This window comes from Anarhichas minor, unplaced genomic scaffold (assembly GCF_050575085.1).
Source record: "Anarhichas minor isolate MPS153535 unplaced genomic scaffold, ASM5057508v1 ptg000040l, whole genome shotgun sequence".
Classification (NCBI taxonomy): Eukaryota; Metazoa; Chordata; class Actinopteri; order Perciformes; family Anarhichadidae; genus Anarhichas; species Anarhichas minor.
The window spans coordinates 17,748,300-17,761,592 of record NW_027466486.1 but is presented as its reverse complement, the minus strand read 5'-3'; the positions used below and the strand labels follow the sequence as shown (position 1 = coordinate 17,761,592).

General features: G+C 39.0%; 2 protein-coding genes across 5 annotated transcripts in view; one reads left to right on the top strand and one right to left on the bottom strand.

The window, feature by feature from the left end:
- Positions 1–6,574, top strand: part of rbks (ribokinase) — a 37,540-nt gene extending 30,966 nt beyond the window's left edge. For all 4 annotated transcript variants that reach the window (XM_076108220.1, XM_076108221.1, XM_076108222.1 and 1 more), the window contains one exon: positions 5,854–6,574. In XM_076108220.1, coding sequence (XP_075964335.1) covers positions 5,854–6,027 — 174 coding nt within the window. In that variant the 3' untranslated portion in view covers positions 6,028–6,574. The remainder of the gene's footprint in view (positions 1–5,853) is intronic.
- On the bottom strand, positions 6,236–7,971 carry mrpl33 (mitochondrial ribosomal protein L33). Its single transcript, XM_076108225.1, has 4 exons — positions 7,842–7,971; positions 7,425–7,443; positions 7,175–7,281; positions 6,236–6,659 (listed from the first exon to the last, which is right to left on the bottom strand). Exons 1-4 carry the CDS (start codon positions 7,861–7,863, stop codon positions 6,610–6,612), a joined length of 198 nt encoding a protein of 65 aa, XP_075964340.1. The 5' UTR covers positions 7,864–7,971; the 3' UTR covers positions 6,236–6,609.
- Positions 7,972–13,293: the final 5,322 nt, after the last annotated feature.

The window sequence follows — 13,293 nt, the reverse complement described above, 5'->3', positions numbered from 1 at the left end:
TTGTACGGCTTTTGTACGAAGTATTAACTAAATTTCAGTAAGCGTGTTCAATACTTTTCCCCTGTCATTCCATTTTATTACAAATAACTTAATTTCTGAACATATTTATTAGGATTTCTTTGTATGTATGGATTACTTGGGTTGTTACCGACATCTGGTGAAAATGTCATGTCAATAGCACCTTTAGAAATATATTCATATTATATTGACGTGTTCAATACTTATTTTACCCGCTGTATATTAGTGCTGGGCAACGATTACAATTTTTAATCGCGATTAATCGCATGATTATTTTGTGATTAATCGCATTGTTAAGCGCAAAGTTCAATAATGAATTCAAAAGTAGTGTATTGTGCACTTTTATTTTAAAAGTACTGCTATATGAACAAAAGTGCAATAACATTTGGTTTGCAAACACTTTAAACAAATAAGGTTCTTTTTAACAGCGGTATTCCCTTTACACAGTAGCAGTTATAATACAGTTATAATGATTCTGATAATAGATATTCAGCCGGTGTTCACAACTTTATCTTCATGTGTGTAAGAGATGCAATCTGAAATATACACCTTGAAAACTGCAAACCTATCTACGTCATGTTTTTATGTTTGTTAAATTCTCAGTAGCGATCACTAAATGATATGCTTATTATACATATTCCAAACAAAACAACTTTAAAAACTCTTAAAAAATAATTTAAATGAATCATTTCTTTTTTGCATTTTTGGTATTTTGGTCAGACACATATGCAACACTGATTACTGGAATATGTGTGGTATTTGTTATGAATGTACGTTGGTACATAGAGGGTGATAAGAAGCTGTACATGGAGGGACTTAGGACCCAGGGGAATGTAGGTGAAGCAAGGGAACCTGGAGGGGGTCTGTACCGTGGCAGTAACGTGCATGAGGAAGTTATGCTAATAAAGGGTTGCAGTTAAGAGCAGTTTGTTCTCACGTGCTTATATGTTTATTTAAAAATACAACAATATGTATTTTAATATTGTCACGTTTGATCCTGTAACGCGACGATCGCGTGAGAGAGAGAGAGAGAGAGAGAGAGAGAGAGAGAGAGAGAGAGAGAGAGTGTAGGAGGGGTTCAGGATCAGGCGTGCAACCGGAGGGTGGAGAAGGGAGAGGCGCCACACAAACACAGCTGTTCACCGCTCCTTGCCCAGTTCTTATGTTTGCCCAGTTCTTATGTTAAAAATGTCCGCTTAATAATAATTTAAAAAACTGCGTTAACGTGCGATAATATAATTGTCGGCATTAAATAATTAATGTGTTAACTTGCCCAGCACCAATATATCTATATATCTTTCTCTCTATATCTATATATAGTATATATAGTTTTATCTGAATTTATGTCATTTAAATTCCCTCTTTCCCATGTAATTTCACTTTGCACAACTTTAAAATCTTTTGAATCACAAATTCCTATTCAAGTGCCTCTTACCTTGGATCATATGACTGACAAAATGTAACGTAATGAGACAAAGATCTCATCAATTCCCTTCAGGCTAAATCAGTTATCCTTGGTAGCTTATTGTTCAAGTTAAAAATTGAATTTGTGGTATGAGTTTCACCAATCCAACACAAACAACTTTTGATTGATTTGAAATTTTGGATCAGAAAATGTCCAATTGAATTCAATGTGAATGTTTTATTCATAAATAATATACTTGGAAATTTACAAGCTTTTGAAAGTTCACAACTTGAAATTGCCTCCTGGAATTTTAGACAACATACATTCAAATAGATGGTTTTCACAGTAAGAACATAAAATATTCAGCAGCAGTTAAACGCACTGATGTTGCTGATCTCCTCCAAAATAAATTTTATTTGAATTCAATTCTAATATTGTCTAAATGGAAATACTGTTTTTTTCACCCTGAAAAGAATACAAGTCTGAGCTTTACTGATATGTTTATATTTTATTCTATTTTTAAGATGAAATTTATCAAAACTTTAACTGTCAGCACTAAAACATTTGACTATTACCACGTTTAGTCCTTAATGCTAGTATTAGGAAGCTGTTTCGACCCAATCCTGTTGTCGACCGACTAGACAAAGGTGGTTGTTTTGGCAGGGATTGGGTTGTAGATTAGTGGCGTGTCTATAAGTGATTCAAAACATAAAAGAAAAATGAGAAGAGGCATATGCAAAAAAATGATGTCTCGCCATGACTATAAAGACAGCTATTGAGCTAATCTGATCTAATAATTGTTGAGGCGAGCCTCTTCACTGTACTTGTTACCGGTTTGCAAGCATCAACCCCCACCCCACCAGTCAACATCGTTTTAACCGCAATGTGTGAACTGGGAGATGGGCAAGAGCCAAAACTGGTGGGACGGCTTCACCAAAGCCTTATTTCCGAACGTTGGCCTTTGCATTGTGGCCCGGTCCAGCTACCAGACAGGAGACATAAACACACCATGGCTTTAAACATGGAAATCCACCAGGCCTGTGAAATGTTTCAGCTCTGATCTCACTTTTTCCAGCATCTCTCCGAGAGTCACACCAGTGGCGCGCAGCGGGGGTGGGGGTGCAATAATGGCCTTTGAAATGTCAAATCGGAACTCTTTTTTTCCTCCCTACATTGCTTCCATCTATCACCTGGTTGAACATAGAATGCTTTGAATGATCTCGGTTTATGTGCTTGTGATGTGAAATGCGTCGTCTGGGCCGTGCCCTCCAGCTGCCCCGGCTATCTTGTTTGGCCCCTCTGTTTTTCCTCGTGCCCTGGGTTGGGGTCAGCTTTGGGTTTATTTCATTTTTTTTGCCCCATGTCACTGAATCATGCACAACAGACAACCCTACCCCTGACTTAAAGGGTTACTCTGAGGTTGGAGGGTAAGGGGGAGGGAGTTTACAGAGGTGCTCAGAAGAGAGCAATGAACTCTTTTGAGATCCACAGTGATGAGTAATGGAGCGGGCTTGTGAGAACCAGCGTCAGGGGTGGTGGTAGTGGGGTGGGGGGGGTTTGTGGTTAAACATGAGCGTGTCGCCACATACCATTATGCCTTTTCCCATCAGCGAGACCCCCCCCTCCCTCCAGGGCGTCGACAGAACATTCCTTCTCTATCAATAGACGAGGAGGGGAAAATGGATGGTTTATCCGTTTAAACAGAGTAATGACTGACAAGTGACTCAAGCAGCAATGCGCTAATCAGCTGACTCTGAAAAGCAATCAGTAAACCCAGTGGGGATTTTTGTAGGTTTGTTTGTTTGATTAGAAAAGTGTTTCTGAAAAAGAAAAAAATACAAATGGTTACTTTGTCCGTTCGGGTAATTATAGTGTATTTTTTTCCGTTGGAACAGATAATGCACTGAAGACTTCTGGCTTCTCCTTGTAGTTCTGTTTAAAGTACTCTGCTTTTCTAAATATGAAAGGATGCACTGTAAATCACTCTGCTGTTAAGATGCTTCTTACTTCTTGTTTATCTTTCTGCTGGCATTATAGGAAGGTGCATGTAGTGCCCGTAGTACAGATGTTGCTCTGAAAGAGCCGACTGAGACACACTTTCACTCATGGGAACATTTCAGTGACATTCAAAAGGTAGTTGAGACTTCAGGAAACAACACAAGACTTTTAAAAAGCTAACAAATGGCATAGCACCCCCTACTGTTGACTGGTTATTGAAAACAAATGTTGACTTGAAAAATGTACCTTCTCATATATATATATGGAGATATATATATATATATATGGAGATATATATATATATATGGATATATATATACGGATATAGATAGATATACATATACATACATATATATACATATATATACATATATATACATACAGGTGCTGGTCATATAATTAGATTATCATCAAAAAGTTGATTTATTTCACTAATTCCATTCAAAAAGTGAAACTTGTCTATTATATTCATTACACACAGACTGATATATTTCAAATGTTTATTTCTTTTAATTTTGATGATTATAACTGACAAAGGAAAATCCCAAATTCAGTATTATATACATATATATATACACACATACATACATATATATATATCTATATACACTCCCACTTAAAAAGATGAGAGGCCTGTAATTTTCATCATAGGTATACCTCAACTATGAGAGACAAAATGAGAAAAAGAAAATCCAGAAAATCACATTGTCTGATTTTTAAAGAATTTATTTGCAAATTATGGTGGAAAATAAGTATTTGGTCAATAACAAAAGTTCATCTCAATACTTTGTTATATACCCTTTGTTGGCAATGACAGAGGTCAAACGTTTTCTGTAAGTCTTCACAAGCTTTTCACACACTGTTGCTGGTATTTTGGCCCATTCCTCCATGCAGATCTCTAGAGCAGTGATGTTTTGGGGCTGTCGCTGGGAAACACGGACTTTCAACTCCCTCCACAGATTTTCTATGGGGTTGAGATCTGGAGACTGGCTGGGCCACTCCAGGACCTTGAAATGCTTCTTACGAAGCCACTCCTTCGTTGCCCGGGCGGTGTGTTTGGGATCATTGTCATGCTGAAAGACCCAGCCACGTTTCATCTTCAATGCCCTTGCTGATGGAAGGAGGTTTCCACTCAAAATCTCACGATACATGGCCCCATTCATTCTTTCCTTTACACGGATCAGTCGTCCTGGTCCCCTTGCAGAAAAACAGCCCCAAAGCATGATGTTTCCACCCCCATGCTTCACAGTAGGTATGGTGTTCTTTGGATGCAACTCGGCATTCTTTCTCCTCCAAACACGACGAGTTGAGTTTTTACCAAAAAGTTCTATTTTGGTTTCATCTGACCATATGACATTCTCCCAATCCTCTTCTGGATCATCCAAATGCTCTCTAGCAAACTTCAGACGGGCCTGGACATGTACTGGCTTAAGCAGGGGGACACGTCTGGCACTGCAGGATTTGAGTCCCTGGCGGCGTAGTGTGTTACTGATGGTAGCCTTTGTTACTTTGGTCCCAGCTCTCTGCAGGTCATTCACTAGGTCCCCCCGTGTGGTTCTGGGATTTTTGTTCACCGTTCTTGTGATCATTTTGACCCCACGGGGTGAGATCTTGCGTGGAGCCCCAGATCGAGGGAGACTATCAGTGGTCTTGTATGTCTTCCATTTTCTAATAATTGCTCCCACAGTTGATTTCTTCACACCAAGCTGCTTACCTATTGCAGATTCAGTCTTCCCAGCCTGGTGCAGGTCTACAATTTTGTTTCTGGTGTCCTTTGACAGCTCTTTGGTCTTGGCCATAGTGGAGTTTGGAGTGTGACTGTTTGAGGTTGTGGACAGGTGTCTTTTATACTGATAACGAGTTCAAACAGGTGCCATTAATACAGGTAACGAGTGGAGGACAGAGGAGCCTCTTAAAGAAGAAGTTACAGGTCTGTGAGAGCCAGAAATCTTGCTTGTTTGTAGGTGACCAAATACTTATTTTACCGAGGAATTTACCAATTAATTCATTAAAAATCCTACAATGTGATTTCCTGGATTCTTTCCCCCCATTCTGTCTCTCATAGTTGAAGTGTACCTATGATAAAAATTACAGGCATCTCTCATCTTTTTAAGTGGGAGAACTTGCACAATTGGTGGCTGACTAAATACTTTTTTTCCCCACTGTATATATGGATATATATGTGTATATATATATATGGATATATATATATATATATCCATATCCATATATATATATATAAACATTTTAAAACGGTAACGTTTGAGATGAATTCAGGATTCGTCTAATTACTCCTCACAACGGAGCACTGCAGTCTACTCTAGGTTTTATGATTGTGCTGAGTAGGGCACAGCTGCTGCATTACACAGTGGAACGGCTTGAACCACAGGTGGAATTTAATAAAGCGTTCTTGTAATATTGTTTCTTCTCAGGGAGCTGGAGACAGCTTTATTGGAGCGCTGGCATGTTACATGGCTCATTATCCCACAATGCCTCTGGAGGAGATGGCCCGCAGAGCCAATCAGGTGGCAGGAGTGAGTGTGCAGACTGTTGGCACGCAGAAGTCGTACCCCTTCAAAAAGGACCTACCAGCTGAACTGTTCTGAGAGCAGCAAATCAGCGAGTAGACACCAGCGTTAATGGACCAAATCTGAAATGGCTGTCATTGAACACAATTATAAAACTACTGAGGAATGTTTACGAAGTAGTCACTGCTATTTTAATATAAAGCTGACCTCAATTTGGCTGTTGATATAACAGACATATGAATGGTGCCTGTGTGGTGACAAGCCTGCTTACAACAGACAATCTCAATGGTTTTAAACTGTTTAATAATTGACAGATTCTTACAATTTGCCCAAATAAATCATATTTCACAAATGGTTTCATTGAAAGGTATCCCGTTTAAATATAAAGTTACAAAACACTTGACTGAATTGTAATCAATGACACGTTTATAATGACTTTCTTGAAGCTCAGCCGGGGTTTGCGTCATGCTGATCTGGTGCAGGGGGCGGAGTAGAGGCCTTTTTTGTAGATCCCATCAGAAATCCTCGAGAACGTGTCAACCAGCCAAACAGAAATGTTGACTGACGAAACAGCTTGTATAATCCATGACAATAAAAGAAGAAAATAAAGGTCTGTTCAAACCAAGCAGGTTTCTGTTGTCCATATATTTTGGTGCATTGTCAAATCGATTTGATCTTCCTCTTCTCAAAAAACAGGACGTGCTTGTTCACTGCAAAGACAGAGAGGCGACTTTAAATTAAATTCATCAACACTATCACATCGAGTTATCTACTTTAGCGGCTTCCCCCACCAAACTGTTACAACACCATACAACAAATACGCAACAGTTTTAAATGTCTGACAGTCTGAATGCAGACATTTCCAATAACAACTTGTTACAATTGAATTGTACAATTAGTTGTTTCACCAATGCAGTATTATTTCCAATGTCTGCCAAAGTAAAACCAGAAATCAGTTTCTCAACATTATCGTGGAGGTTTTTCGTCTGTGATTCATTTTAATGATCTGGACTGAGACAGTTTCCTGCTACAGTGCAGATATACACCATGCTGAAAGTCCAGCTGCTGTTTTAAAACATTAACAGCTTGGTACCATTACCATGAACATGGGTTTGTCCTTTTGTTATTTTTCAGCACAGACTAATGCTCAATAAAGGGTTATAGTATGTATGTTACATGTATGTTACATGTGCAGAGCATACACAGCTGGTTATTCATAACTTACCAAACGGATCGTTTTTGCGCAGCACCAGCTTCTCTCTGAGACGGTTCCTCTTCGTGTTGAAGAAGTAGCCTGTCCCTGCAGCGCTCATCATCTGCACCAAGATGGTCCTGACACAAAATAGCATTGGTCAACACTTCAGCCAGTAAAGGGCATTTGGTATTTTCTTGCCAACGCTTTGAAGCTTTCCTGGGACAATAACAATGACACAGATGATACATCTTAACGTTCCTATTTTATTATTTCCACTTACTTTGACTTTGCCTTGGCCACTGAAACATGAAAAAGAGCAGAGGGTGGGTATCAAAATGAGATAGATTGATTACATTAGACAAATATTATTTATGAATGCAACGCTAACGACTTTAATAGCGAGTAATCTGGCTAACAGTTAGCCAACTACTAGCTTAACTCAAATTGACCGCTGGGTAACATTACACAACAGTGACAGCCGAGCGAGGCAGCATTTGAAATTCACAACACTTAGCTACAAAAATAGAAAACATAAGTAAGCATAGACGACGCCACGTTAGGTAATGTTGACTAACCCCAAGAGTCAAAAGCTAACGGTACGTTAGCTAAGTTAAGGTTAGCAAACTGACACGTTTTAGACAGCATTGCATGCGCATGCAAACGACCTTTAATTAACTACATCCATTGAAATACCCACAATTTGCGGTGGTAAGAAACATTTTGCAGACTTTAAGCCACTAGACGAAGACAGCATTAAAACATAACGATGTTTGCCAACGTAAGTCACATTGGGAAGGCTGTACATCCGGTTTGTCAAGCACTTCCGGGTCCCCTTAAAGGAGAAGTTCAGCTGAGTAGCAATACGTGCGCCTGACTCCAAAATCAGAACCCACTATGTTGATTGATAACCCTTTCAGCCTTTCATAGCCTTGTTTTTGTCCTTTTACATGTTCTTTGCATATTTTATAATTTCCAACCCACACACCAAAACAAGCATTTTTAGGAGTAGACCTACAGTGTCTGCTTGCCTATTGCTCCTGGTCCTTGTTAATGGTTTGGGAGACTATGCAGGCTGTGTGTGTTACTTAAGGTCTGAGCTGAGAGCATGATGATGATAGAGAGTGAAGGAGGAAGTTGTTGTGTTTTTTGTCTTGTACAGCCAGTTGAAGAGTTTCCATTTTTGTCCTACAAGTTTCTATCAAAGGGGCACTAAGTTCTTCCCGTACATGTTTCTTGTTCTTTTGCAGTACAACATTAGCGGTTGCCATGAGAGCAAACGAGCATCTGTTGAGAATGTACGACCAAGATGGGATTGTCGAATAACGCTGTGGTGGATGTGGCCTTCATCATTTTTCCTTTTGCTATCTAACTGTTTCATATCCCTTCACCCCATGTACTGAAGCTTTTTTTTCATGTAGTTTTGACTCATGTTCCTCTCATTTCACTTCAACTTCCAATTGATTCAGATTTAATTCCATGAATAACCAAAATAATTAAGGCCACCATGGAAAAAGATTTCAATGTCAGTATCATGGAAGCAACTCAGATTTCATATAAAAAGATGCACTCTGTCATTAAACCCACCAAATAATTACATCCAATTGTCTACAATGGTACTGCTATCAATCGGTCGTATTAAGTCTGTATTTTAATTTGAACTACACTTGGACCTGCAATATTCTTCGGTAAGTTTTATAATTTTAAGGCCTAATTTCGCGTCACTTTTGTCTGTCATTGTTATTTTCCATTAATCTTTTAATAATTCACCTTTAAAGTATTTAGATGTTTTATTGAGGAAAGAGAATTATGCAGTGGCGGCTGGTGCAACATGTTAGGTAGGGCTGTGCCACATCCAATAAATTTCAGCAAACATCCCAGTATGATTTAATGCAAAAAAATGAAGGTATCAAACACGCATTACTACTTTGCAGTTAAATATTTAACCTTTATTCCAACATGAAAAAAGCAGTAAATAACACTTTGACAAACACGTCAGGACATCTTATTTTTGTCACCCTCACAGGCAATTCAGTATAATATAATAATATATATATCATATAATAATATTCACTATAATATAATAATATATATATCACATAATAATATTCACTATAATATAATAATATATATATATCATATAATAATATATATATCATATAATTATATTCACTATAATATAATAATATATATATCATATAATAATATTCACTATAATATAATAATATATATATCATATAATAATATTCACTATAATATAATAATATATATATCATATAATAATATTCACTATAATATAAAACACACACACACACACACACACACATCTATATATATAATTATTTATTTATAAATATCCATTCCTCAGCAGGTGCTTCATGTCTCTCACTCCCGTAACTGTCCATACTGGATCTGTCCCCGTTGTTTTAAAAAGCTAAATAAGTTATGACTTGACTGCATCCAGCCAAACCTGTCTGGTGTACAGCTGGTAGAGAAGCTTCGCATGTACTGCTTCCCTTTCCTGCTAGTCTGCTGTCTGATTGTGAGGTCAGGTTGATCTGATATCAGCTCTTTCACCTGCAGTTTATCCGCCAAAGTTCTCCTCTCAAACGGATCTTGGAGGAGCAGTGCTCGCGCTGGCGCTCGCGCTCGCCTGTAGAGTCTAGTCCAGACGGGAACGCGCAGCTTGGGGCAGAATCGATTCTGCTGAATCTATTTGAGAACGCTGATTGGCTAAATTGTATGTCACTCATTTATATCGTTAATCAGCATTAAAGCATCATTGGCTAAACTGCTTCATAGACCCGCCTCTTTGGGGCAGTTTTGCCAGCGCCCCAGCCAGCTGAGACGTGCACACGCGGAGAGGACGTGCAGACAGGCGGGAGAGGACGTGCAGGAAAAGCATATATTTACCGCAGATATCATATTTTACACATATTACTGGGTGATTCCATATTTCAAAAACATAAATATTGACAATTTGTATAGTTTATTATTATTATTATTAATTTTTTTTTATTTGTTGTGGCTCAAGGTGGGGCGGCGCCCTAGCGCCCTCTATTGACCAGCCGCCACTGGAATTATGTCATTACTGTATTGCTACAGTACTTAAACGTAATGCTGGGCGGTATGACCAAAAATGTGTATCACAGTATTTTTTTAAGATTCTGGCGGTTTCACGGTATGTTTTGTGTGTTTTTATATAGGTTTATAGTGGCTTACTCTACTGTCATAGAATATAAAAACATTTGATGTCATTATGTATAAATGCTTTGCTCGTTTGTTCGTATTATGTTGGGATAGCAGTTTGGCTGAAGTATTGTCGCCATACCTTGAATTCAGTGTTTTAATCATTGCTCTGAGCCCGTCTTTCTCGACTGTCTGTAGCGGGACCATGTCCTTGCATTGCTGGATCATTATTGCGTTCGTAATGTCGCTACACCGCTTGCTTTTCTTGTCATATGCAGTGGTTCGAGCAAATGCCTCTTCAAGCGATGTGTGACCCTTTGGCTTCACTGTTTCACTCGCGTTAACGTTACTGGTTGACGACCGTAATCACATTCTTGGTATTCCAACTCATGTTTTCTGCTGAGGTGATGGAGTAAGTTGCTCGTGTTACCACCAGCGTCAACAACAGTGGCTCGACAAACTTTGCAATATATAGTCTTTTGGTCTATGTCGGATTTTTTAAACACTTCCAAACAGCAGACACAGCTCCTCTCTTGGGCACAGACTCTATCGGTGCATCTCCGGTCTGTCTTTGTCCATCCTGCACCTTTTATGTTCTTTAATGTAACGTTATTGTAGCGACGGAGCCTCTCCCAGCTGTTAACAGACTGTTGTGCTAGCGGGCTAGCTAGCGAGCTGTACCCAGCATGCCGTTCGGCAGTGTAATTTTATAAATGTACAATTATTAGTGTTACAAATTGTTTATGTGTCACAAACTGTTGCGTCGTGGTGTATTGCCCTGTTAAAGCGCATTAGTTGTGGGTTATTAATTGTTGTGTTATAAAGTTATAACCATGATTAATGTTAGTTGTTTCGGCTATACACCGGTATGGCGGTGTGTGAAAAATTTATATCATACGTGAAATTGAAACCGGTATACCGGATACCGCCCACCACTATTTAAACGTAAAGAGAAAACAACATAAAAACACTAAAGGCCGTTCATTTATCTCTGGAGCATCCGGTGTATTTTGGCGTATTCCATCTGTGTGTCGTAACTCAGGAAGGACAGTGCCGGAGACAAGTGGATTAAGAATAACGGCTTATTTTCTATCACAGCTTCTCTTCATCAAAAGAAAGCGGATCCGGTGTGTGTGCGACACCGAGGTCCCACTAGTGCATAGATTAGATGAATACAAAAAAAAGGTAAGTCAGTATGTACTAATGAGCCTAAATGGAGCTGTATTGGTAAACCCAGTGGGGGAAAGTCATGCATTAAAGCGGAAATGAACATGAATGTTATTGGACAGGCCCAGGAGCGCTGTAACCAGGCAGGGAGCAGCTGTCAGGATGTGAGTGGAGGAGCTTGCGTCACTAAGGGATAATTCTGAGAAGGAGGCTGAGACCACTAGCTCCAGCTTCAGCTCTCCTCCTCCTCCACCACCACCACCCCACCCACTCAGCACTCTCCACAGCCACTCCGGACGTTAGCTACTCTTTCCTTCTCCCACTTTATCGCACTTATATTCTTCCTCTACATGCTGTTTCTTTTCATTCGCAACCTATTATGTCCCAGCTTCTGTATCACTTATGTGCTCAATTCTATTTTAGATGCTTAAGATCACGTTCTAACTCCAGGCGGTTTACAATAAGGGTATGGTTCAGTGTCTTGTCAGGATTGATACTTGGCAGTTTATTATAAGAAAACAATCGAGGGAGCACAAACAAAATTTGAGCAGTAATTAATTTACAATTTAAGATTGAAGAGACGGATTTGTTAGTGCAGAACAAGTTTTGAGAGCAAGCAATTGGACAGAACTGTGACCTTAATAGATGTTTTTAAAGTATAATCCTGTAAGACTTCACCTTCAAAAATGAACTACCCCACACTGCCAACCTACTTATCAAATTGTCTTAATTTAGGCTTTAAATTCGATAACGCTGCAGTGATATAGACACACAATATAGACACTTGATAATCAAATTCACGATCTAAACCTCACAATCTGCTTTACCCAACTGGAGGGAACAGGGCAAACTCAAAACTGTTCTACACTTGCCAGTCTGTCTGACCTTTAAATGTCGAATTGGTAGTATCCCTGCTCATAGTCCCAGTAATTTTGACCTAATAAATTTCCATTTTAACCCTCAAACACACACTTGCTCCTTTGCTCAGATCCTGTCTCCCTATAGATCCCTCGTTTACTTGGTCAATCATATAATTCTATACATTACCTATAGAATTATTAATTATATCTATGACAGTCCATCAAAGAGAATCATCAAATCGTACATTCTGCCTGGAAGTCAGATGAAGCTAAAGTAAACAACCTATGATTGGATAAATAAAGAGTTTAAATTAGGGTAAACTCCAACTTCTTGTGAATGACCATCTTCAGGCAAAAACTAGTATCATTAACATTTTATGACCAAAATTGATTTGTATGTGATATGTATTAGAGCAGTGGGAGGGTCGGTCACCTAGAGGGACATTGTTCACATTACACATCTGATCTTTTTTTAAATAAAAATATAGAGCCAATATTTTAGCTCAAGGGGTGTTGAGTGTTGAGCAACTGGGTAAGAAAATAGCAAAATCTAAATGTTCACTTTACATCCAAAGCACTGGCTGATTATTATTATTATTAAGCAGCATGCGCAGCTCGTCAGGACACCTGCACTTACACACGTACAAAGACACAGAACACCCCCTCCAAACAAGCCTCAACAAGCGTATTAGCTGTCACAACAACGGTTTGCTGTTCTTTTGACCTAACAACCCGTTCGAGGTAGGTGACACGATGACTCAGACACAGAGTCATTGGTATCAAACACCAAACACTGGTTCACAACTCCCCAGCTTGCGTCAGTACAATGCTAATTAACTGTTATATAAAAGGAGGGAATAAATAACAAAAGGTGATTTCATGGTGTTTTTTTCCCTCCACCTCACCGCGCCCGTATCTTTACCATCTGCAACAAAT